General features: G+C 36.6%; 1 protein-coding gene across 1 annotated transcript; it reads right to left on the reverse strand.

Annotated features, from left to right (window-relative positions):
• Positions 1-2,262: 2,262 nt before the first annotated feature.
• LRG1 (leucine rich alpha-2-glycoprotein 1) lies at positions 2,263-25,410 on the reverse strand. Its single transcript, XM_053703158.1, has 2 exons — positions 25,328-25,410; positions 2,263-6,667 (listed from the first exon to the last, which is right to left on the reverse strand). The coding sequence occupies exon 2, from the start codon at positions 6,663-6,665 to the stop codon at positions 5,589-5,591; it is 1,077 nt and encodes a 358-aa protein (XP_053559133.1). The 5' UTR covers positions 6,666-6,667; positions 25,328-25,410; the 3' UTR covers positions 2,263-5,588.
• Between the last annotated feature and the right edge of the window lie 493 nt (positions 25,411-25,903).

Consider the following 25,903-nt stretch of genomic DNA (forward strand, 5'->3'; position numbering starts at 1 on the left):
TGGGTGTTTGGATCAAAAAATTCCATTTTGGTCTATCAAATAACTTAAGGACACAGTAATATTACAGTAGTGAAATGAGGTTTATTAGATTAACTGAGAATGTGCAATATGCATCAAAAAGAAATTAGACAGGTGCATAAATTTGTACACCCTTGTCATTTTGTTGATTTGAATACCTGTAACTACCTAGCACTGATTAATTGGAACACAAATTGGTTTGGTGAGCCCATTAAGCCTTGAACTTTATAGACAGGTGCATCCAATCATGAGAACATGTATTTAAGGTGGCCAATTGCAAGTTGTTGTTCTCTCTGACTCTCCTCAGAAGAGTGGCAACATGGGGGCCTCAAAACAACTCTCAAATGACCTAAATACAAAGATTGTTCAACATCATGGTTTAGAGGAAGGCTACAAAAAGCTATTGCATAGATTTAAGCTGTCAGTGTCCACTGTGAGGAACATAGTGAGGAAATGGAAGACCACAGGCACAGTTCTTGTTAAGACCAGAAGTAAAATATCAGAGAGGCAAAGATGGTGAGAACGGTCAAAAACAGCCCACAGACCACCTCTAAAGACCTACAACATCATCTTGCTGCAGATGGTGTCACTGTGCATCGTTCAACAATTCAGCATATGGGAGAGTGATGTGGAAGAAGCCTTTTCTGCACTCACACCATAAACAGAGTCACTTGAGGTATGCAAACGCACATTTGGACAAGCCAGCTTCATTTTGGAAGAAGGTGCTGTGGACTGATGAAACAAAGATTGAGTTATTTGGTCATAACAAGGGGCGTTATGCATGGCAGCAAAAGAACACAGTGTTCCAAGACGCTAGCCACAGTAAAATTTGGTGGATGTTTCATCATGCTGTGGGGCTGTGTGGCCAATGCCGGTACTAGGAATCTTGTTAGAGTGGAGGGTCGCATGGATTCCGCTCAATATCAGCAGATACTTGAGAATAATGTTGAGGAATCAGTCACAAAGTTGAAGTTTCGCCGGAGCTGGATATTTCAACAAGACAACGACCCAAAACCCTGCTCAAAATCTACTCTGGCATTTATGCAGAGGAACAAGTACAATGTTCTGGAATGGCAATCCCAGTCCCCAGACCTAAATATCATTGAAAATCTGTGAAGTGATTTGAAGTGGGCTGTCCATGCTCGGCAACCATCAAACCTAACTGAACTGGAGTTGTTTTGTAAGGAGGAATGGTACAAAATACCTTCATCCAGAATCCAGACACTCATTACAGGCTATAGGAAGCGTCTAGAGGCTGTTATTTCTGCTAAAGGAGGCTCTACTAAATATTATTGCGATATTTCTGTTGTGGTGCCCAAATTTATGCACCTGTCTAATTTCGTTTTGATGCATATTGCACATTTTCTGTTAATCCAATAAACCGCAATTCACTACTAAAATATTACTGTGTCTTTCAGTTATTTAATAGATCAAAATGAAATTGCTGATCCAACCACCCAATTATTTATAAATGAAAATCATGGAAATTGTCAGGGGTGCCTAAACCTTTGCAAACGACTGTGTATATATATATATATATATATATATATATATATATATATACATGATTATATATAGGCATAGATATATACTGATATACAGTATATAGGAATATCTTGTCAGGATATCTTTGAAGTAACCTTAAATAAACTACGGATGTATCATAGAATCTAATATTTTATTTTTAGCTAAAACCTAATTTGATGTGAATTGGTCTCATAACAGACCAGCCCCAACCCCCCTTTCTGATTACAATACATCCAAATGAAAGCAAAGGGAAAATATTTGGTCTCATTAGTTCAGGCAGTTATTTCAAAGATCAGGCAGTTATTTCAAAGAGATGTTCACCATGTGACTGCTCTGTTTAAAGTTGATTTCCTGCCCAAGATGGATAATAAACTTATCAGACCCCTGTAAAGAACAGTCACTAGGTCTGGGAAAAATCTCTTTGAAACTCACTAAGGCCCAGGAATATAGTAATTAGCATAGACCTGTTAATTACCCCTAGACCTCGGATCCACATCTGTGCTGGCTAACAGATACACATGTCTTGCATTGTAACTCTCAAATTAATTTTTAAAATACAACTGGTGTTTCAATTTCAATTAAAATATACATCAGTATTGTATAAAAATTCATATTTTCATGGATCTACGAAATGCCTTCCAGATTTGTAATAAATTAAATGAATAACTGCATTAGTATGTATACATGTTTGACTCAATTCAAAATAACAACATCTGTTTATTTATTTTTCAGACAACAATGAATGAATACTGATCATAAACATGAATCTATGCACTCAAAAATTATTAGAAACGTGAAATGTGCTGTATTTATTTAAGATGCAATACAATACCAGGATGTTGAATGCTATGATGCTGTGTAGAAAGATGCTTAACAGTGAGCTGCTTATTAATATGATGCTAGAAATAATACTCATATTTCATATCAAAATAATCAGAAAACAATGGCACAATATGGTCCATGTCCATGTATATTAAACATATGACTTATCAATACAAGAAATAGTGAGCATATTAAGCATATTTAAAGAACACTCTGAGATTAGGTATTTAGACAGTTAGAAATGTTGATGGTGAGATTGCATCTGTGGTTGTCTGCTGCCCCCTAGGGGGTTAAAAATGGTATGACAGCCAAATGGATTGACTACTAGAACACATGCAAATCCAAATGAACCAATGAGAGGGACAAGCTCAGAGGGCCAATGGAAAGACAGCTCTTTTAAGGGCCTATCAAATTCAGATCACCGATGATTATAAAAAGAAAAGGGTGGGGTATATCACATGATATAACCTCATGCAAGGGGAAAGAAAAAAAAAAGTATTTTTGCCTGCTAACTTTTGACTGAAAACTTTGCTGCCATTTTTGGGGACACAGTCACTATAAGCAATACCTGGGATTAATTTCTTGATTCATATTGCAATACCTTTCTTCATATGAGGTGACCTGAATCTACTTGGAAAAGCTGGAACATTTAATTTGGTTCATGTTGGTGATGTATGACTGTTCTATATGTTTAATATTTTAGACAAAGGTATTCTAAGACTATAGTCAGATTGCAGCTATATAGATATATTTTAGGATTTACCTTATTGTAGATAAATAAGAATTTATTTCAGCTCAGATAAATTGGCATATAAATTGGCTGTTTGCATTAATAATATATATAACTTCTGGTGTTTTTTTTTGCTTTTTTTTTGAAAACTGACTTTATTGAAAAAAATTATAAAGCTGACAAAAAGAAAGCACATCTTGAAGTTTACAATTTACAGTCTGGGAGACGCAGCTCCCATCAGGTTTAATAAAATTGTCAGTTACATTTTGTGTTTAACACATGTTAATCAGTAGAATAAAAGTAAACCTTCCTTCTTTTGTTATGTAAATCCAATGAGATATTGTTGACTTTATATAAGATGTAAGAAGGAAAGGGGGAGTAAAAGAAAACAAAAAAAAGAAAATAAAGTAGAGGAAAAAAGAGACAAGCAACAGAGAAAGAGAAGAATGCTGACCGTCCCGTCAAAGTAAGGGTTCCGTAAAGGATAGTGTGTTATCTATTGTCACACATCACCAAATTATGGATTCTCGAGTGTCGCATATATATCTAGAACGAGATGAGGGGCGCAAATACCTTTGGATGTTAGGACTTCCTGACTAAATGTAGTAGATTGTGGATATTAACCTGACTGTGTGTCTAGATTTTGATTGTGATTTTTGATGTAGTCTTCCCAAGTGGCGAGCATTTCCGCATACTCGTCCATTCTATCATTTTTCAACTTCTGGTGTTTTAATTAGAGTTATATAGAATCATTTGTGGGCTAAGTAGCTTAATTATATTTGTCTGGAAGTTAACAATCCATACCTTGGTATCTCATTGTGATATTTTAATGCAACTCTGATTTGGGAGATTATTGTGAATAAGGTAATTTGTAAAGGTATATCTTTATGATCTTTGTATAGAATATTCAGCATAAGTGTGTATCATTTAATTCGTAATCTGGTTTCTATAAATATTATTCAATGTGTTTATAAATTTAACTAATATAGAGAATTTAGGAATAAAATATTGATTTTAATTGTTTCGTATATGCATTTTATTGGGGGTTTGTTTTAAAGAATAATTATTAAATAAATTGTGTTATAACCCGGCTATATACTGACAATCTATTTATACATATTTGGAACATATTAACTTATGTGCATAACATTGGAATGTGAAATATTTATTTAAAAGCATAGTTAAACCATTATTAAATATGAATATTGCATAGTTATGTTTTTTCATGTTTTCACCTACTTAAAGTGAAGGCCAATTTTGACGAATTAGTGCCCGGTTTTTAATAATCCTATTAAAAACAAGGGCGCTTTAATTAATCAAAATTGACATTTCAAGCGTTTTCTTCAAAAACTTACCTTTTAATCCTGAAAGCTGCTGCAGCGCTTCTTCCACCCGTCACAAGCCCTCTTCGCGGGTCCAAAATGACAAATCCTGCTTCATCCAATCACTGCCTTCCCTCAGGCCATGATCCCCCGGGGGGAATGCCGTGATTGGAGGAAGCCGGATACGTTATTTTTGACGTAAGCAGAGACTTTCGACGGCCGGGGGAATCAATGGAGCAGCTTTCAGGATTCAAAGGTAAGTTTTAGAAGAAAACACTTGAAATGTCAATTTTGATGAATTAAAGTGCCCTTGTGTTTAATAGGATTATTAAAAACCGGGCACTAATTTGTCAAAATTGACCTTCACTTTAACTGCAAAGGGCTCCAATTCACTTCTCTTTATGTCTATATATGTATTTATGTGTTTATATGTGTATATATATATATGTCTGTAAATACATATATACACATATAAATACATATGTACACACATATATACATACATATCCATCTATATGTGTGTATCTCTATGTTAAAGCCCTTTGCCTGACTTCTTTTTTTCTAACACCTGAGACCTCATATCTTTGAGCCCTTATAACTTTTTTGTGCAATATTTTTTTAATAATTGTTATTAGATGCTGTTATTATGAGTGTCACTGTACTTTGTAATGTATTTTTGATGTGGTTTGTGACAATTTTTTGTTTGGAGAAACAATTAACCCGAGCTCTGAGGTTGAGCTAACCCGAAGTGTATTAACTTAAACTATGCTCAAGTGATCACGTTTACTTTCAACTTGTAATACATAGGAAAAACCTGACGCGTGCAAACCCCCCACATATTAAACCCCTTATCGCTCGCGCTCCTATTAGCAATCCACTCGTAATCTAGACCATAGTGTATTTAATATATGCACTTATATTTGTATGATTTGTATTTTGTTTTAATAAATCTAACTGAAATTCATATTATCACACCCACAATTTAGCCTTTTTTTGGCACTTCCTATTTATTAGAGAGATTAATATAGGAGATTATACATTATAATGACAGACTTGGCCAAACATATCTATCTTTATCTCTCAGTTTCTTTATGTTTAGTGTCAGTTTCTTTGACTCTAGTTCTACAGGTTGCAAGGTATTCATTCAGTATATATTCGTTGATGGAGTATCATACAAAAGTCCGTTGTTGAACATAGTCTTCAGTTAATATTTTGGGAACTGGGCAACTTTTTATCATATCCTCCTCTGGCACGTACAACTGCACCAGTTTAGCATTTTTAAAGGCATTAGGCTTTTCACACCGTGTACTTTCTAGGCTGTACAATATATTCTTGTGCTTTGCCATCCAGCCGTACAAGTACAGAAGTTGACAGTCACAATGCCAGGGATTATTAGAGAGATCCAGTGTCTGTTCAGTTCTGTGCTGCACTTGTTGCAAAACTTGATACAGACCAGAAGATTGTGTGTGCAGATTGTTCTCTGACAGATCTACAGTTTGGATAAAATGTGTGTTTAACAGTTTATCAGGAACAAAGCTCAGATTATTCCGTGCCAGAAATACGTGCTCTAACAGAGAATTCTTAATAAACAGATTGGGAGGCAGAGTGGAGAGCTGATTTCCCTCTAGATTAATGCGCCTAAGAGGATTCATTTTTCTGAATAATGTAGCAGGCAGTTCATGTAATTTGTTATATGAAAGGTCCAAGTTTTTCATATAGTGGAATGAGGAAAAATTTTGTAGGTACAAAACTGAAATGCGATTCCGGGATAGGTCTAACCACTGCAACTTCTGCTTAACAAAGTCATCTTCTGTCCATAGATTTGTTAGCAAGTTACCACTGAGGATCAACGATTTTAAGTTGGGCATATTCAGTAGCAATGTGTGTGGCACAGATGTGAGAAAGTTGTCGGTGAGGTCCAATGTGTGTAGACGAATTAGAGGCTCAAGTAGTCGGTCAGGAAGAGAGGTGAGACCATTGTTAGATAAATGTAGTTCCTCCAGAAGAGGCAATTCTGAGAGAGATTTTGGGGCTATTGTGGTGATATTTGTGAATTCCACAGAGATGGAGACAGTGTTTCTGGGGAAAGCACTGGGAAATGTATTCATCCCTGGGGTGGTGCAGATCACTGAGATGTTCGGAGGAGCGGTGCAATTACAGAGTAAAGGACACGTGACTTCCAAGCCCAAAACACAGGGCAGAGAGATTGCCAGAGGAAGCAGGGCTGTTATCCAACTGAAAGCCATATCTGCAACAACAAAAAGCGAAAGAACAAATACTATCAACCATACGTGATTATAACCATAAATTATTTGTATTTAGTCAGATTACAACAGTCATTTACAGACAGAACAAGACTGTATGTTTCACAGTTTCTTTTTATTTACACCATTTGCCAGGTTCCCCAAGATTTTTACTGCAAACAGGGTCAGAGCTATAGTAACACAGAACCAGCAGCTACCTTATAGCACTCAACTTGAAGGCCAGAAGCTACTACCAGGGTGCTCCTCTTTAGCAGTCTCTTGCATTTCAACTTTATTTGTAAATTCATCGACCATTGATTGCAGGGTTATAGTTCTGCTTCTACCTTTGCTAAAAACAAGTAAGGTCATTCAGTTTAAATGGATGAATCTGCTCTAAATTGAAAATAGTAGAAACTGGAAGAACGAGTTTGTAAGTGTTAAAGGGACATCCTTATGCAAAAGCTGCCTGTTATAGATGGTTAGTTACTGGCCCTAGCTTACTATGGGCCAGTGTTCAAGTGGAGTGATACTTTTAGGTGGAAGGGTCTTAGGGTAGGGGGAAGTTTAGGTGGGGGTCTTATGATAGGGGGCAGTTTAGGTGGGGGTCTTAGGTTAGGGGGCAGTTTAGGTGATGGGTCCTACAGTAGGGTAAATTCAGCTGGAGGTCAATTGTTTTAATGGTTGTGACAGTTAGGGAATTAATAACAGGGTTCTATAGATAGGAGTTCTGATGGTTAGGAGGTTAGTAGTGGTGGTTTGCATTGGGGGTTATTGGGATTTAGAGGTTAAATGCATTTGATCGGCGATGCAAGCCATAGATAACAACCAGCATTGCTGCCCATACTGGTGATGTATAGTAAACGATCCAATGGAATATAACTGTCGTTGCTAACCACTAATCCTAATATCCCTAAACCGAAGCACCCCACGATCACAAACTAACACTACACTAATAAATATCTAAACTGCCACATACCCACCACAAGTATCTATCCTCTTAACCCCTATACTACCACAAACCCACAGGAAGTATCTATCCTATTAACCCTTTTACCACCACATACCTCAAGTACCCATCTAAACTATTAACCCCTATACCGCAACTAGCGTACTGCAAGTACCTATCTAAACTATTAACCCCTATACTGCCACTAGCCCACTGCAAGTACCTTAAACATTTAACCCCTAAATCACCCCTAGCCCACCGCAAGCACCCATCTAAACTATTAACCCCTATACCACAACTAGCCCACCGCAACCAACCTACACTATAAACCTCTAAACCACTAGTCCACTGCAAGTACCCTACACTATTAACCCCTAAACCACCACAACCCCCAACGCAAACTAACCCTACTCTACCTTGCACCTAAATATACCTCTAAAATAAAAAACTCAAAATTTACTTTAATTTTTTTTATTATTTCCTATTGGATGACTTTAAAATAAAATACTTTCTTGCTATTGACTGAATAAAAAACAGCCAATAGGAATGAAGCAGTACCCCTATATAAAGGGATTCCGTGCATCCTGAAATTCAGTGTGTGGCTGTGACCACATGAGGAGGAGGGCTCTAGAAAGAGAGCTAAAGACTTGATGCATTCTACATATCAATGCATCATTTTAAAATTGAATATTTATGTGTAGGGCTTTAGCTTCTACAGTTAGTATTAGGTTATGGCAGTTTAGGGGTCAATGTTAAAATGATATGCATAGTCCTGTATAATGCATATTGTTTAAAGTATTGTATATATCTATTGCATAAAAGCTAATGTTGCTTTCTATTATTTTAAACATAAACATATACAGTATTTTCAAATATATATTTATGTTTGCAATAATAAACATAACAACAATAAATTCCTTTTAAGATATGTACAATACTTTAAATAATCTACATTGTACATGACAATGCATATTTTATCAAGATGTGGTCAACACTAGAGGGCTGGCAAAACCTCGCTCCTGGAAATGAGCGCCAGACCAGAATTGAGCCCCGGTCCAGCGCTTCTTAAAAGGGGTGCCAAGCAAGCAGGGTGCAGGGGATCAAGCCTGCTTTTTTACACGTTGTCTGCAATTTGATGAGGCACCTGGGGATACCACTTGTTTGGAGTTCTACCTTCCGGGAGGAATGGGGGACACATCAATTCCGGTCCCCCATTCCTCACATTTTTTTTTAACAACGGGGCCTCAGGACACAATTCTCTAAAACTCTGGTTATATTATCTAAGATGTCTCGTCAGTACTGCAAAGTCCCTCAAAGAATTTTAAAAATGCAAATTTTAGCTTGAGATGTGTTTATTTTGATATACAAGATTCTAGCTGTGAAGGAAAGACACCTACATTAATTCGGCAGATTAGGGGTTAATAAGTGTAAGATTAGGGGTGTTTAGACTCGGGGTTCATGTTAGGGTGTTAGGTGTAAACATAACTTTAGTTTCCCCATAGGAATTAATGGGGCTGCGTTACTGAGCTTTACGCTGCTTTTTGGCAGGTGTTAGACTTTTTATCAGCCGGCTCTCCCCATTGATGTCTATGGGGAAATCGTGCACGAGCACGTACAACCAGCTCACCGCTCATTTAAGCAATGCTGGTATTGGAGTGCAGTGTGGAGCGCAATTTTGCTCTATGCTCACTTCTTGCCTGTTAACTCTGGGTTTGTAAAAACCTGTAATACCAGCGCTGTAGGTAAGTGAGCGGTGAGAATAAACTGCATGTCACTGCATAGCCTCTAACGCAAAACTCGTAATCTAGCCGTTTATTTCTTTTATCTCTCACCCACTAACCCAAAGCTGCGCTAGACCAACTATGCTAAAGCTAAAGGTGCATTAGGAATACTTCAATTCCTATGTTATTCACATAGAAGGAAATGTTCTTTTTATTTTTAAATATACATGTTTTATCTATCTATATATATATATATATTTGTTTCTATTTTTATATATATATATATATATAAATATTTATATATCTTTATATCTATATGGATACATATATAATATAGGGCTAGATTACGAGTGGAGCGCAATTGATTACGCACGAGCGGTGTCGGTTTTCATGCATTGGAGCCCTTTGCAGTTAGATGAAAACATGAAAAATCATATTTATGCAATATTCATATTTAATAAAGTGTTTGTGTATTTACTGTAAATATTTCACGTTCCAATGTTCTGCACATAGCACAATATGTTCTATCTATTTTTAAATAGATATTCCTATATATATATGTATATATCTATACCTATATCTATATATATAATATATCATGTATATACAGTATATAGGTATAAATATATATGTGTGCAAAAATCCATCAGATATATATTCAAAGGACCACAAAATACAGTAGAACTGCATTATTAACAAGTGCATAATTAAAAGACAAGGCAATAACACCTACTCTGAATTTCAGACAAGCAGTAGATTTTTTACTGGCAAATTTATTTTTTCTCCCATTTTCTGGCCCACTTTATCATGTGACAAACAGCAGCCAATCATACACTAGTATACGTATACCCTGTGAGTCTGTGCACATGCTAGGTAGGAGCTTGTTCCCAAGAAAGTGTGTCTATAAAAAGACTGAAATAGACTGAAATAGAAGTTAATTGGAAAGTGTCTTTAAACTGCATGCTCTTTCTGAATCATAAACGTTTATTTTGACTTGAGTGTCCCTTTAAATATCTCATTAAGAATAAATAGAATATATTATACAATGTGCATACCATTGGATTATGAAATATGCAATATTACCTTCTTATGTTGTTCTTTTAAATAACCGCCCTAAAACACGAGAGCAAACTACCGCTCCACTCGTAATCTTGCTAGATAGATATTGTATATATGGATAAATGAAAAACCTAGAAGGACAAAGCGCAACTGGACTCAAGTGAGAAGTTTTAATACCACAAATAGAAAAGTTAAAACCAGTAGGTATTCAGCGTACCAGATATAAGATCAATATGAGCATAAAAAGCAGTATGTCTTTACAGCAGTTCAGCACCGTGAAGTCTTACGGCTAGATTTAGAGTTTTGTCGGCTTTTTTCTGGCCGCACCTTTAAAATAACTCTGGTATTGAGAGTCCACAGAATGGCTGCGTTAGGCTCCAAAAAAGGAGCGTAGAGCATATTTAACGCAACTGCAACTCTCGATACCAGAGTTGCTTAGGGAAGCGGCCAGCTTCAAAAACGTGCTCGTGCACGATTCCCCCATAGGAAACAATGGGGCTGTTTGAGCTGGAAAAAAACCTAACACCTGCAAAAAAGCCGTGTTCAGCTCCTAACGCAGCCCCATTGTTTGCTATGGGGAAACACTTCCTACGTCTGCACCTAACACTCTAACATGTACCCCGAGTCTAAACACCCCTAACCTTACACTTATTAACCCCTACCCTGCCGCCCCCGCTATCGCTGACCCCTGCATATTATTATTAACCCCTAATCTGCTGCTCCGTAAACCGCCGCTACTTACATTATCCCTATGTACCCCTAATCTGCTGCCCCTAACACCGCCGACCCCTATATTATATTTATTAACCCCTAATCTGCCCCCCACAACGTCGCCTCCACATGCCTACACTTATTAACCCCTAATCTGCCGCACCGCTATTATAATAAAGTTATTAACCCCTAATCTGCCTCACTAACCCTATAATAAATAGTATTAACCCCTAATCTGCCCTCCCTAACATCGCCGACATCTAACTTCAAACATTAACCCCTAATCTGCCGACTGGAGCTCACCGCTATTCTAATAAATGTATTAAACCCTAAAGCTAAGTCTAACCCTAACACTAACACCCCCCTAAGTTAAATATAATTTAAATCTAACGAAATTAATTAACTCTTATTAAATAAATTATTCCTATTTAAAGCTAAATACTTACCTGTAAAATAAATCCTAATATAGCTACAATATAAATTATATTTATATTATAGCTATTTTAGGATTTATATTTATTTTACAGGTAACTTTGTATTTATTTTAACCAGGTACAATAGCTATTAAATAGTTAAGAACTATTTAATAGCTAAAATAGTTAAAATAATTACAAACTACCTGTAAAATAAATCCTAACCTAAGTTACAATTAAACCTAACACTACACTATCAATAAATTAATTAAATAAAATACCTACAATTACCTCCAATTAAACCTAACACTACACTATCAATAAATTATTTAAATACAATATCTACAAATAAATACAATGAAATAAACTAACTAAAGTACAAAAAATAAAAAAGAACTAAGTTACAAAAAATAAAAAAATATTTACAAACATTAGAAAAATATTACAACAATTTTAAACTAATTACACCTACTCTAAGCCCCCTAATAAAATAACAAAGCCCCCCAAAATAAAAAAATGCCCTACCCTATTCTAAATTACAAAAGTTCAAAGCTCTTTTACCTTACCAGCCCTGAACAGGTCCCTTTGCGGGGCATGCCCCAAAGAATTCAGCTCTTTTGCCTGTAAAAAAAAAAATACAATACCCCCCCCCAACATTACAACCCACCACCCACATACCCCTAATCTAACCCAAACCCCCCTTAAATAAACCTAACACTAAGCCCCTGAAGATCTTCCTACCTTATCTTCACCCTGCCAGGTTCACCGATCCGTCCTCGGAAGTCTTGATCCAAGCCTCGGAAGTGTTGATCCAAGCCCAAGCGGGGGGCTGAAGAGCGACGTCCATCCTCGGGCTGAAGTCTGGATCCAATCGGCGACTGAAGAAATCCATCCTCGGGCTGAAGTCGGAAGTCCATCATCTGGATGAAGTCTTCTATCAAGCCGCATCTTCAATCTTCTTTCTTCTGGAGCGGAGCGGAACCATCTTCTTCCAAGCCGACGCGGAACATCCTCTTCAACCAACGACTAGACGACGAATGACGGTTCCTTTAAATGACGTCATCCAAGATGGCGTCCCTCGAATTCCGATTGGCTGATAGGATTCTATCAGCCAATCGGAATTAAAGTAGGAATATTCTGATTGGCTGATGGAATCAGCCAATCAGAATCAAGTTCAATCCGATTGGCTGATCCAATCAGTCAATCGGATTGAACTTGATTCTGATTGGCTGATTCCATCAGCCAATCAGAATATTCCTACCTTAATTCCGATTGGCTGATAGAATCCTATCAGCCAATCGGAATTCGAGGGATGCCATCTTGGATGACATCCCTTAAAGGAACCATCATTCGTCGGGAAGTTGTCGTCGGAAGAAGATGGGTCCGCGGTGGAGGTCTTCAAGATGGAGACGGTCCTCATCGGATGAAGATAGAAGATGCCGCTTGGAAGAAGATGGTTGCCGGTCTGGATCTACTCTTCTTCCCGGATAGGGTGAAGACTTTGGACCCTCTTCTGGACTTCTTCAGCCGTCGGATGATGGATGTCTAGCCCCCTCTTGGGTTGGATGAAGATATCGGAGCCAGGACGGAACGGTGTGATACCCGGTGAGGTGAAGACAAGGTAGGAAGATCTTCAGGGGCTTAGTGTTAGGTTTATTTAAGGGGGGTTTGGGTTAGATTAGGGGTATGTGGGTGGTGGGTTGTAATGTTGGGGGGGGTATTGTATGTGTTATTTTACAGGCAAAAGAGCTGAATTTCTTGGGGCATGCCCCGCAAAGGGCCCTGTTCAGGGCTGGTAAGGTAAAAGAGCTTTGAACTTTAGTAATTTAGAATAGGGTAGGGCATTTTTTTATTTTGGGGGTCTTTGTTATTTTATTAGGGGGCTTAGAGTAGATGTAATTAGTTTAAAATTGTTGTAATATTTTTCTGATGTTTGTAAATATTTTTTTATTTTTTGTAACTTAGTTCTTTTTTATTTTTTGTACTTTAGTTAGTTTATTTCATTGTATTTATTTGTAGATATTGTATTTAATTAATGTATTGATAGTGTAGTGTTAGGTTTAATTGTAGGTAATTGTAGGTATTTTATTTAATTCATTTATTGATAGTGTAGTGTTAGGTTTAATTGTAACTTAGGTTAGGATTTATTTTACAGGTAATTTTGTAATTATTTTAACTATTTTAGCTATTAAATAGTTCTTAACTATTTAATAGCTATTGTACCTGGTTAAAATAAATACAAAGTTACCTGTAAAATAAATATAAATCCTAAAATAGCTATAATATAATTATAATTTATTTTGTAGCTATATTAGGATTTATTTTACAGGTAAGTATTTAGCTTTAAATAGGAATAATTTATTTAATAAGAGTTAATTAATTTTGTTAGATTTAAATTATATTTAACTTAGGGGGTGTTAGTGTTAGGGTTAGACTTAGCTTTAGGGGTTAATACATTTATTAGAATAGCGGTGAGCTCCAGTCGGCAGATAAGGGGTTAATGTTTGAAGTTAGGTGTCGGCGATGTTAGGGAGGGCAGATTAGGGGTTAATACTATTTATTATAGGGTTAGTGAGGCGGATTAGGGGTTAATAACTTTATTATAGTAGCGGTGCGGTCCGCTCGGCAGATTAGGGGTTAATAAGTGTAGGCAGGTGGAGGGGACGTTGAGGGGGGCAGATTAGGGGTTAATAAATATAATATAGGGGTCGGCGGTGTTAGGGGCAGCAGATTAGGGGTACATAGTTATAATGTAGGTGGCGGCGGCGTGCGGACGGCAGATTAGGGGTTAATTATTGTAGGTAGCTGGCGGCGACGTTGTGGGGGGCAGGTGAGGGGTTAATAAATATAATATAGGGGTCGGCGGTGTTAGGGGCAGCAGATTAGGGGTACATAAGTATAACGTAGGTGGCGGTCGGCAGATTAGGGGTTAAAAAAATTTAATTGAGTGGCGGCGATGTGGGGGGACCTCGGTTTAGGGGTACATAGGTAGTTTATGGGTGTTAGTGTACTTTAGAGCACAGTAGTTAAGAGCTTTATGAAACGGCGTTAGCCCAGAAAGCTCTTAACTACTGACTTTTTTCTGCGGCTGGAGTTTTGTCGTTAGATTTCTAACGCTCACTTCAGCCACGACTCTAAATACCGGAGTTAGAAAGATCCCATTGAAAAGATAGGATACGCAAATGACGTAAGGGGATCTGCGGTATGGAAAAGTCGCGGCTGAAAAGTGAGCGTTAGACCCTTTCCTGACTGACTCCAAATACCGGCGGTAGCCTAAAACCAGCGTTAGGAGCCTCTAACGCTGGTTTTCACGGCTACCGCCAAACTCCAAATCTAGGCCTTACTGTGCTATTTGGGTTCCCTGTCCACCGCTTCATATGCCTGGATCAGCTGTGGGGTAATAGTCTCTAGGTGAGCTGTTCCCAAAACAGCGTGAAGCTTGTCAGCTACTCAGCTGTAGATTCCTGCAAGCTTTCGATTTAACTGTGTTAGTTGGAAGTCCTTTGTTTAGCACCTGCTGAAAGAAACACCTGTTATGTTCACCCATAGGTGATTTCTGCGTCTCGACAGCCGTTTTGTTCCCCAATGTAGGAACTTTATCAAGAGATTGCTCCTGATTGGTGTAACTTACACTCCTTAAATACCCTAGTAGCGGGTTGTGAATATGTAGATTTATATATTTTCTTGTGTCAATTTATACATCTTTCTAGGCATATATAAATATATATATATACACCTGATAGACAATAAGCAAAAATATATGCAAAAAAGTTTAGAATACTAAAAAGTGCTAAAAACTACAATCATTCATTCCTACATATATTAAAAAAACTTTAAAATATAATATTCACAATGTAACAGTGAAAACAGTTAATGAACTTAATAGGATCCCTATGTTTATTAATTGTTCTGTATTGGGAAACATAATATATGTGACTGTATTATCTTTATGGAGTAACGGTTGATACATTTTCATAGATATTTATCCTCCATATTCCAATTAGGGATATCGTAACCATTTATAAATCTGATTAACCTCCACCCATACCATATTCATTGGTGAAAATACACTATCTGGAGAACCATAAGAGACTGTTATATGCGTAAGAGTGTGATTGTGTGATTACTTTAAGAATGGTTTTTAGGATCATATAATAACCACAAGTGCATTTTAGATCACACAGATACGTTTAGGGTAGCAACTGTAATTGCATTTACTGTTTGAATATTTGTGACCTCTTTCTTCATTATAACCTTTATCTTAACGATTATTTATATTATTATTATTTCTTCCTCTTTTACCTTGAGGATTATTTATATAGTTTTTAATTGTTTTGTATTGCTCATCCCCTCCTGAGAAGCGCTGAATTCTTGTTTCTTTTTTGATATATGGATATATATAAAAATATATATTAAAAATTGAAAGATCTTTACTTCTAAGTGAATCCTAATAACAACATATTAAAATTTATATTGCATTTTCAAGGTATTTGACTGTAAACGGCACAAAAGTGTGTATTATATATATATATATATATATATATATATATACAGTGGATATAAAAAGTCTACACACCCTGTTAAAATGTCAGGTTTCTGTGATGTAAAAGAATGAGACAAAGATAAAACATTTAAGAACTTTTTCCACCTTTAATGTGACCTATAAACTGTACAGCTCAATTGCAAAACAAACTAAAACATTTTAGGTAGAGGGAATAAAAAATATAAAAATAAAATAATATGGTTGCATAAGTGTGCACACCCTTAAACTAATACTTTGTTGAAGCACTTTTTGATTTTATTACAGCACTCAGTCTTTTTGTGTATGAGTCTATCAGCATGGCACATTTTGACTTGGCAAGATTTGCCCACTCTTCTTTGCAAAAACACTCCAAATCTGTCAGATTGTGAGGGCATCTCCTGTGCACAGCCCTCTTCAGCTCACCCCACAGATTTTCAATCGGATTCAGGTCTGGGCTCTGGCTGGACCATTCCAAAACTTTAATCTTCTTCTGGTGAAGCCATTCCTTTGTTGATTTGGATGTATGCTTTGGGTCGTTGTCATGCTGAAAGATAAAGTTCCTCTTCATGTTCAGCTTTCTAGCAGAAGCCAGAAGGTTTTGTGTCAATATTGAATGGTATTTGGAACTGTTCATAATTCCCTCTAGCTTAATTAAGACCCCAGTTTTTGCGCCAAACATATCTTTTGGAATTATGGCCAAAAAGTTCAACCTTGGTTTCATCAGACCATAACACCTTTTCCCACATGCTTTTGGGAGACTTCTAATGTGTTTTTGCAAAATGTAGCATGGCTTGGATGTTTTTCTTCGTAAGAAAAGGCTTTCGCCTTACCCCATAGCCCAGACATATGAAGAATACGGGAGATTGTTGTTACATGTACCACACAGCCAGTACTTGCCAGATATTCCTGCAGCTCCTTTAATGTTGCTGTAGGCCTCTTGGTAGCTTCCCAGACCAGTTTTCTTCTCATCTTTTCATCAATTTTGGAGAGACGTCCAGTTCTTAGTAATGTCACTGTTGCCTTGGAAATTCTTTTGTACCCTTCTCTTGACTGATACCTTTTAACAATGAGATCCCTCTGATGCTTTGGAAGCTCTCTGTGGACCATGGCTTTTGCTGTGGGATGCGACTAAGAAAATTTCAAGAAAGACCAACTAGAGCAGCTGAACTTTATTTGGGGTTAATCAGAGGCACTTTAAATGATAGCAGGTATATGCTGATTCCTAATAAACATGATTTTGAATGTGATTGCTTAATTCTCAACACAGCTACATCCACACTTATGCAACCACATTATTTTAGTTTTTTTTGTTTTTTTCCCTCCACCTAAAATATTTCAGTTTGCGTTTTAGTTGAGTTGTACAGTTTATAGGTCACATTAAAGGTGGAAAAAGTTCTGAAGTGATTTATCTTTGTCTCATTTTTTACTTCACAAACCTGACATTTTAACAGGGGTGTGTAGACTTTTTATATCCACTGTATATACTGTATATATAGCAACTGAGTATAAGCACTCACAGGATTTTGGATAAATGCAGTGTCAAAAATGTATCATTTATTTATATACACTTGTGTTCAAAAGTTTGGGGTCACTTAGAAACTTCCTTGTTTTCAAAAGAAAAGCAATTTTTTTTTCTCAATTAAAATAACATCAAATTGATCAGACTTTGTTAATGTTGTAAATGACTATTGTAGCTGGAAACGTCTAATTTTTAATGGATTATCTACAGTACATCGGCGTACAGAGGCCCATTATCAGCAACCACCTGTTATGTGTTCCAATGGCACATTGTGTTTTCTAATCCAAGTTTATCATTTAAAAAGGCTAACTGATCATTAGAAAACTCTTTTACAATTATGTTAGCACAGCTGAAAACTGATGTGCTGATTAAAGAAGCGATAAAACTGGCATTCATTAGACTACTTGAATATCTGGAGTATCAGCAATTGTGGGTTTCGATTACTGGCTCAAGATGGACAGAAACAAATAACTTCCTTCTGAAACTCGTCAGTCTATTCTTGTTCTGAGAAATGAAGGCTATTCCATAAGAGAAACTGAATATTTTGTACAACGCTGTGTACTACTCCCTTCATAGAACAATGCAAACTGGCTCTAACCAGAATAGAAAGAGGAGTGGGAGACCCCAGATCACAACTGAGGAAGAGAACAAATACATTAGAGTGTCTAGTTTGAGAAACAGATGCCTCACAGGTCATCAACTGGCAGCTTCATTAAATAGTACCTGCAAAACACCAGTTTCAATTTCAACAGTGAAGAGGCAACTGGATGCTGGCCTTCTAGGCAGAGTTGCAAATAAAAAGCTATATCTCAGACTGGCCAATAAATAGAACACAGACACTAGACAGAGAAAAATTGGAAAAATGTGTTATGGACAGACGAGTCTAAGTTTGAGGTGTTTGGATCACAAAGAAGAACATTTGTGAGGCGAAGACCAAATGATAAGATGCTGGAGGAGTGCTTGACAACATCTGTCAAGCATGGTGAAGACAATATGATGGTCTGGGGGTGCTTTGGTTGTGATAAAGGGGGAGATGTATACAGGGTGAAAGGGACCTTGAAAAAGGAAGGCTATCACTTAATTTTGCAACGCCATGCCCCCTAACACTTTACTTCAGGTCTCAGGTCGAACTAATTTTGTCTAGCGCTATTTTGGCTTTCGCTTGCTCGCAAGCCATAACTTAAAATTTTAATATTAGCGATGTTTAGCGCGGTTGCAATATCCATTGAAAGTATAGGGAGTGCTAAAGCGACATCGGCCGTGCTAAACCATCTCTGGGAAATCTGTTTTACCATAGACTTGTAACATGAATTAGCATGCTAATTTTAGCGTGGGCAGCAATATGGATTTAGCACCCTGCCCTAGCAATAGTGTTCCACTTGTATTCTAAGCCATTAAGGGAAAACATTTTTTTATAGTACACTGTTCCTTTTAAAGGGAATACATTTGCATAATATTCTTAGACTAATCTTTGTTTTGAATACATCACTATATGTAACATTTATATAGCGTTCCATATCCTTTTTAGGGATATTTTTTGGTTGCCAGTGATCTTGAAAGACTGTTTATATTTATCAGCGTGTAGCTTGTATTGATTTGTCTGTCCGAGTGTTTTCCGCTTTGTTCTCTAAATCTCTGTTAAACCTCACCAACTATCTCTGTATGTTTTCCTTGTCAATATCTGTCAGTTTGTCTACACATTAAATTACTGTTTGTCTTCATTACCTTCATTATTATTATCTTCCTATTTCATTTTTTTTCTATCAATTCAGTATAGCTTTTTTGAACCAGTATTTAATAGATTGTGTTTGTTGATGAGTTTAAAGTGATGGTAAAGTTTGCATAATCAGATGGAATGGAAACAATCGGCTAGATTGCGAGTTTTGCGTTAACAGGGGTGCAGTGCTAACAAGCAGTTTAAGCTCACCGCTCACATACAGACAGAGCTGGTATTACAGGTTTTTAGAAACCCGGCGTTAACCGCAAAAAATTGAGAGTAGAGAAAAATTTTGCTCCACATCTCACCTCAATACCAGCACTGCTTACGTTAGCGGTGAGCTGGCTGAACGTGCTCGTGCACAATTTCCCCATAGGAATCAATGGGGGAGAGCCGGCTGAAAAAACCTAACACCTGCAAAAAAGCAGCGTTTAGCTCTTAACGCAGCCCCATTGATTCCTATGGGGAAATACAATTTATGTCTACACCTAACACCCTAACATGAACCCCAAGACTAAACACCCCTAATCTTACACTTATTAACCCCTAATCTGCCTCCCCCGACATCGCCGACACCTACATTATATTATTGACCCCTAATCTGCTGCTCCGGACACCGCCGCCACTATAATAAACATATTAACCCCTAAACCGCCGCACTCCCGCTTCGCAAACATTAATTAAATATTATTAACCCCTAATCTGCCATCCGTAACATCGCCGACACTTACCTACATTTATTAACCTCTAATCCCAACGTCGCCACAACTATAATAAACATATTAACCCCTAAATCTAAGTCTAACCCTAACACCCCCTAACTTAAATATAATTAAAATAAATCTAAATAAATATAACTATCATTAACTAAATTATTCCTATTTAAAACTAAATACTTACCTATAAAATAAACCCTAAGATAGCTACAATATAACTAATAGTTACATTGTAGCTAGTTTATGGTTTATTTTTATTTTACAGGCAAGTTTGTATTTATTTTAACTAGGTAGAATATTATTAAATAGTTATTAACTATAAACTACCTAGTTAAAATAAATACAAAAGTACCTGTAAAATAAAACCTAACCTAAGTTACAATTACACCTAACACTACACTATCATTAAATTAATTCCCTAAATTAAATACAATTAAATAAAATTATCTAAAGTACAAAAACCCCCCACTAAATTACAGAAAATAATAAACAAATTACAAGATTTTTAAACTAATTACACCTAATCTAATCCCCCTAACAAAATAAAAAAGCCCCCCCAAAATAAAAAGCCCTACCCTACATTAAATTACAAATAGCCCTTAAAAGGGCCTTTTGCGGGGCATTGCCCCAAAGTAATCAGCTCTTTTACCTGTAAAAAAAATTACAAATCCCCCCAACATTAAAACCCACCACCCACCCTACTCTAAAACCCACCCAATCCCCCCTTAAAAAAACTAACACTAACCCTTTGAAGATCACCTTACCGGGAGACGTCTTCACTCAACCGGGCCGAAGTCCTTAACAAAGCCGGGAGAAGTCTTCATCCAAGCCGGGCGAAGTGGTCCTCCAGACGGGCAGAAGTCTTCATCCAGACGGCATCTTCTATCTTCATCCATCCGGCGCGGAGCAGGTCCATCTTCAAGACATCCGGCGCGGTGCATCCTCTTCCATCGAAGTCTTCTTACTAAATGACGGTTCCTTTAAGTGACGTCATCCAAGATGGCGTCCCTTCAATTCCGATTGGCTGATAGAATTCTATCAGCCAATCGGAATTAAGGTAGAAAAAATCCTATTGGCTGATGCAATCAGCCAATAGGATTGAAGTTCAATCCTATTGGCTGTTCCAATCAGCCAATAGAATGCGAGCTCAATCCTATTCGCTGATTGTTGGGGGGGATTTGTAATTTTTTTACAGGTAAAAGAGCTGATTACTTTGGGGCAATGGCCCGCAAAAGGCCCTTTTAAGGGCTATTTGTAATTTAGTGTAGGGTAGGGCTTTTTTTTATTTTGAGGGGGGCTTTTTTTATTTTGAGGGGGGCTTTTTTATTTTGTTAGGGGGATTAGATTAGGTGTAATTAGTTTAAAAATCTTGTAATTTGTTTATTATTTTCTGTAATTTAGTGTTGTTTTTTGTACTTTAGATAATTTTATTTAATTGTAGTTAATTGTAGTTAATTGTATTTAATTTAGGGAATTAATTTAATTATAGTGTAGTGTTAGGTGTAATTGTAACTTAGGTTAGGTTTTATTTTACAGGTACTTTTGTATTTATTAACTAGGTAGCTATTAAATAGTTAATAACTATTTAGTAACTATTCTACCTAGTTAAAATAAATACAAACTTGCTTTTAAAATAAAAATAAACCCTAAGATAGCTACAATGTAACTATTAGTTATATTGTAGCTATCTTAGGGTTTATTTTATATGTATTTAGTTTTAAATAGGAATTATTTAGTTAATGATAGTTATATTTATTTAGATTTATTTTAATTATATTTAAGTTAGGGGGTGTTAGGGGTAGGGTTAGACTTAGATTTAGGGGTTAATAACTTTAATATAGTGGCAGCGACGTTGGGGGCGGCAGATTAGGGGTTAATAATTGTAGGTAGGTGTTGGCGATGTTAGGGACGGCAGATTAGGGGTTAATAATATTTAACTAATGTTTGCGATGCGGGAGTGTGACGGTTTAGGGGTTAATATATTTATTATAGTGGCGGCGATGGTGTTCTCCAAACGGTGCTCTAGCCATACGGCACTCACCCATTTTTAATTTTTTTTGTTAGAACGCTGATTGGAATGGATGAATTAGAATGGATGAAGCCCATCTTAAATATAATTTCTATTCCGGATCTGATTATACAAATTGGAAATTTTACCATCACTTTAACATTCAACATCCTTTAATAAATACTCCACATAGCATGGAAAGTGGAGATCATTTAGCGCAGGGATAGGCAACTGCTGGCCCACGGGCCACATGCAGTCCTCAGCAATCATTTTTGTGGCCCCAGTGAAACTGTGTAGAACTTGGAATATGTGCTATAAGTTTTGTGGTCCCAAACAAATTGTATCTAAAAATATGTGCTTTGAGACCTCCTGAAGGGGTGAAGAGCAGATAGAGGGTACCGTGGAACATTTACTAGATCTGGCCCTGTAACAGGGTATTTTAAGGAAATATAATTTTTGTGTGTTTAATATCTATAAATTAATATGCGGCCCTTATGCTTCTAGAACGTTGATCTGTGGCGCCCATGTGTTAGGAAGTTGGTCCTCACTAATTTCTACCTCCTTATTAATAATCTAATTTGCATCTGATTATAAGTTGTTGTTTTTTTTACGTTTATTTATCTCTGTCTAAATTTCAGTTTCTGCTAGGTGGAATATACCTCTCCTAATGCAGTCTGTCTTGTTTTATTTGTGTGCAGGCCATTGTTTTAGCTTTAATTCACCTTGGTGAACCTCCCCTTACAGCCTTCTCTTTCTCCCTGTAGTTACCTTTTTGTTTGTAAGAACACATCTATATTTCATTGTTACCTAGTTTTTCTGTTTCTAGCTTTATGCTTTGCTGTTAGCATTGCCATATGCCCTTTATATAAATACTGATGACCACAGGAAAGAGGTAGTTAGAATCCTGATCAAACTTCAGACCATACTCATGGTCCCCCTTCTCCAGTCAGTCATATGTCCACCTCAGATCTCAGAAGAGATGCATAACCATGAAGCCCCTGTAACTATATGCTGGGAGTTGATCAATAATCCTTAACAACAAAGGCTTAGATTTCTGGAGAGCAAAAATGTTAGCGCTATTGTGCGCTGACTCTGCTCAAGTTAAATTAATACCGCTCCTATTCGTGCGCTCATATTACAAGTTTAAAGTACAACTTTTTAATTTGAGTGAAAGCCTCAGACGCACTAGAAGGTTTGAAGGTTTGATAACACAGCTGTGCTAAGTCCTTCTCTCCATAGACTTGGGGTGCGCTACAATACCCTGTGTCTTTTACTCTAGCGCTAATCCAAAAGTGCACTAAACCAAGTTTGCTAAAAACACTTGGAATAGCATTGGTCTTAAAGGGACATTAAACCCAACATTTTTCTTTAATAATTTAGACAGAGCGTACCATTTTAAACAACATTCCAATTTACTTTTATTATCTAATTTGCTTCATTCTTTAGATATCCTTAGCTAAAGAAATAGCAATGCACATGGGTGAGCCAATCACATGAGGCATCTATGTGCAGTCACCAATCAGAAGCTACTGAGTCTATCTGGATATGCTTTTCAGGAAAGAATATCAAGAGAATGATGCAAATTAGATAATAGAAGTAAATTAGAAAGTTGTTTAAAATGGTATTCTCTATCTGAATCATGAAAGAAAAAAATTGGGTTTAATGTCCCTTTAAGAAAATAATTTTTATTTTAGAGATCTATATTAATATATATATATATATATATATATATATATATATATATATATATATACACTGTATATATATATATATATATATATATATATATATATATATATATATATATATATTTAAAAATAAAAAATAAATATTTTAAGTGTGTGTGTATATGTAGTATGTGTGTATAGAAATCTTAATAAGTGCACTCTCACTCCACAGCAACAACTTGACAGTCCTTGGGGGACAAACATCTAATAATTACAAAGGACCCAGCAATCCCTCTCATTTTCATTTTATAAGTGACGTTTTGGTTACTAACTTTCCCCTTCCTCAGTACATATGTACACATACATAAACATACACATGCACAACACAAAACTCACAACTTGTAATATGAGGAAAGTTTAACATGGCAAGTGTGGGGCGTACTAAAGAGATGTCAGCCGCGCTAAACATTTTCTGGTAATTCTGTTGTACGATGGATTTGTAATGCCAAATTTAGCGCTAATCTTAGAGCAAGCCCACAATATTGATAGCGCACCCTACGCTATCAGTAGCGCTTCACTTGTAATCTAGATCAAAGTCTTTATCAAGTATATAACACCTCAGAGCTCAGATCAAACCCATGGCCATGAGGCCCCTGTTTGCTATATGCCCATGTTAGACCTCATTTGAGCATCAACCACTGTCAACTATATGCCCACATCAAACCTCAGATCAGACCCAATTACTTACATTTTGATGAAAGTAGAAAAGTAACTGTAAAGCCAAGATTAAAATTTCACAATGAGCAGTTTTAAACAACTTTTCAATTTACTTAATTAATTATCAAATGTGCATCATCCTTTTGGTATCCTTTGTTGAACACATATGCTGAGCCAATATCAAGAGGGATATAGGTGCAACTATCAATCAAATGTTTATGTTTCATCTCCCTTTAAACATACATGGAGTATATAATCATAAGCAATTTCTCAATTTACTTCTATTATCATGTTTACTTTGTTCTTTTTTATCCTTTGTTGGAAACCATACCTAGGCAGGATATTTGGCTTTTTGTGCACGTTGGGTTAGCACTTGTGTGAAAACTTTTTACTTTCAACTTGTAATACGTAAGCTAACAGACACGCCTAAAAAGCCTTTGTCTAGCGAAGTTAACAAGTGTGCAGGAACGCTAAATTGCGCACCACTTGTAATCTAGCCCTTCATTTATAAATAGAAGCAATATACTTTCATTAGCCCAAATGCTGCTAGTAATTCTGTTTACTGTTTCATTGACATACACACATATGGTACGTGTGACTATAGCTCCAGGATACAAATGCCCCTGCTGAATGGTGTCTACTGCATCAGTGAAGACTCACACAAGCCCCTGCTGACTCTTTGAGAATTTGTGGTTTTCGAATGCTGATACACGTGGCCCTCAGACCATATGTGCGTATGCCACTGAAAAACAGAAATATTCTTAACTAGAAGCATTTGCAAAAATTCTTCTATTCAAAATTTTAATGCACCCATGTACATTTCAAATTTGACCTTTATTTCCTTTTAATTGTAACTTTACTGTCCCTTTAATACATTTAAACAACATAAGACTATGTATTCTGTACATGTAATGTAACTAAACTGAGAAACCTACAGTGGTCGTCTCACCTGCATTCAGATGGTGTGCTTGTTCAGTTCTGTAACCTGTCAGATTCTGGTCTTTTTGTAGGTCGCTTATAAAGTGCAGTGAAGAGGGGGTGGTTGCATATTCAGGAGGGGTTATGGGTAGCTTGTGTATTTACTTTGTGTCATATTTGGGAACTGCTGTTATTTCCTGGATTATCAAATCTGGTTGCACAATGTGTAGTATTGGAAAACAGAAGCAAGAGGAGACACTTTGTTCTGTTGCAAGGGTAAATTAAGCAGCATTATGTAAATGTGTATAAGCAGTCTAAAAAGACTGGCGATTCTAGCTTTGGTCAAAGGCCAAGTGTCAACATTGTCTAACTGAAAATACAGAATTTGTCAAGCAGAAATGTTATCATAGTATATATCCATGCCAATGGCTACCTGGGTCATAAATATATTCAGCCTCACCTTTATTTAAAGGGACATGAAACCCACATTTTTTATTTCATGATTTAGAAAGAGCATGTGACTTTAAACAACTTTATAATTTACTTCTATTATCTAATTTGCTTCATTCTCTTGTTATACTTTGCTGAAAAGCATATCTAGATATGC

The sequence above is a fragment of the Bombina bombina genome, chromosome 2, assembly GCF_027579735.1.
Source record: "Bombina bombina isolate aBomBom1 chromosome 2, aBomBom1.pri, whole genome shotgun sequence".
Lineage (NCBI taxonomy): Eukaryota > Metazoa > Chordata > Amphibia > Anura > Bombinatoridae > Bombina > Bombina bombina.

What these genes read in the sequence shown, in the direction of transcription:
- LRG1 (XM_053703158.1), bottom strand. Translation starts at nt 6,665, where the DNA reads ATGGCTTTCAGTTGGATAACAGCCCTGCTTCCTCTGGCAATCTCTCTG.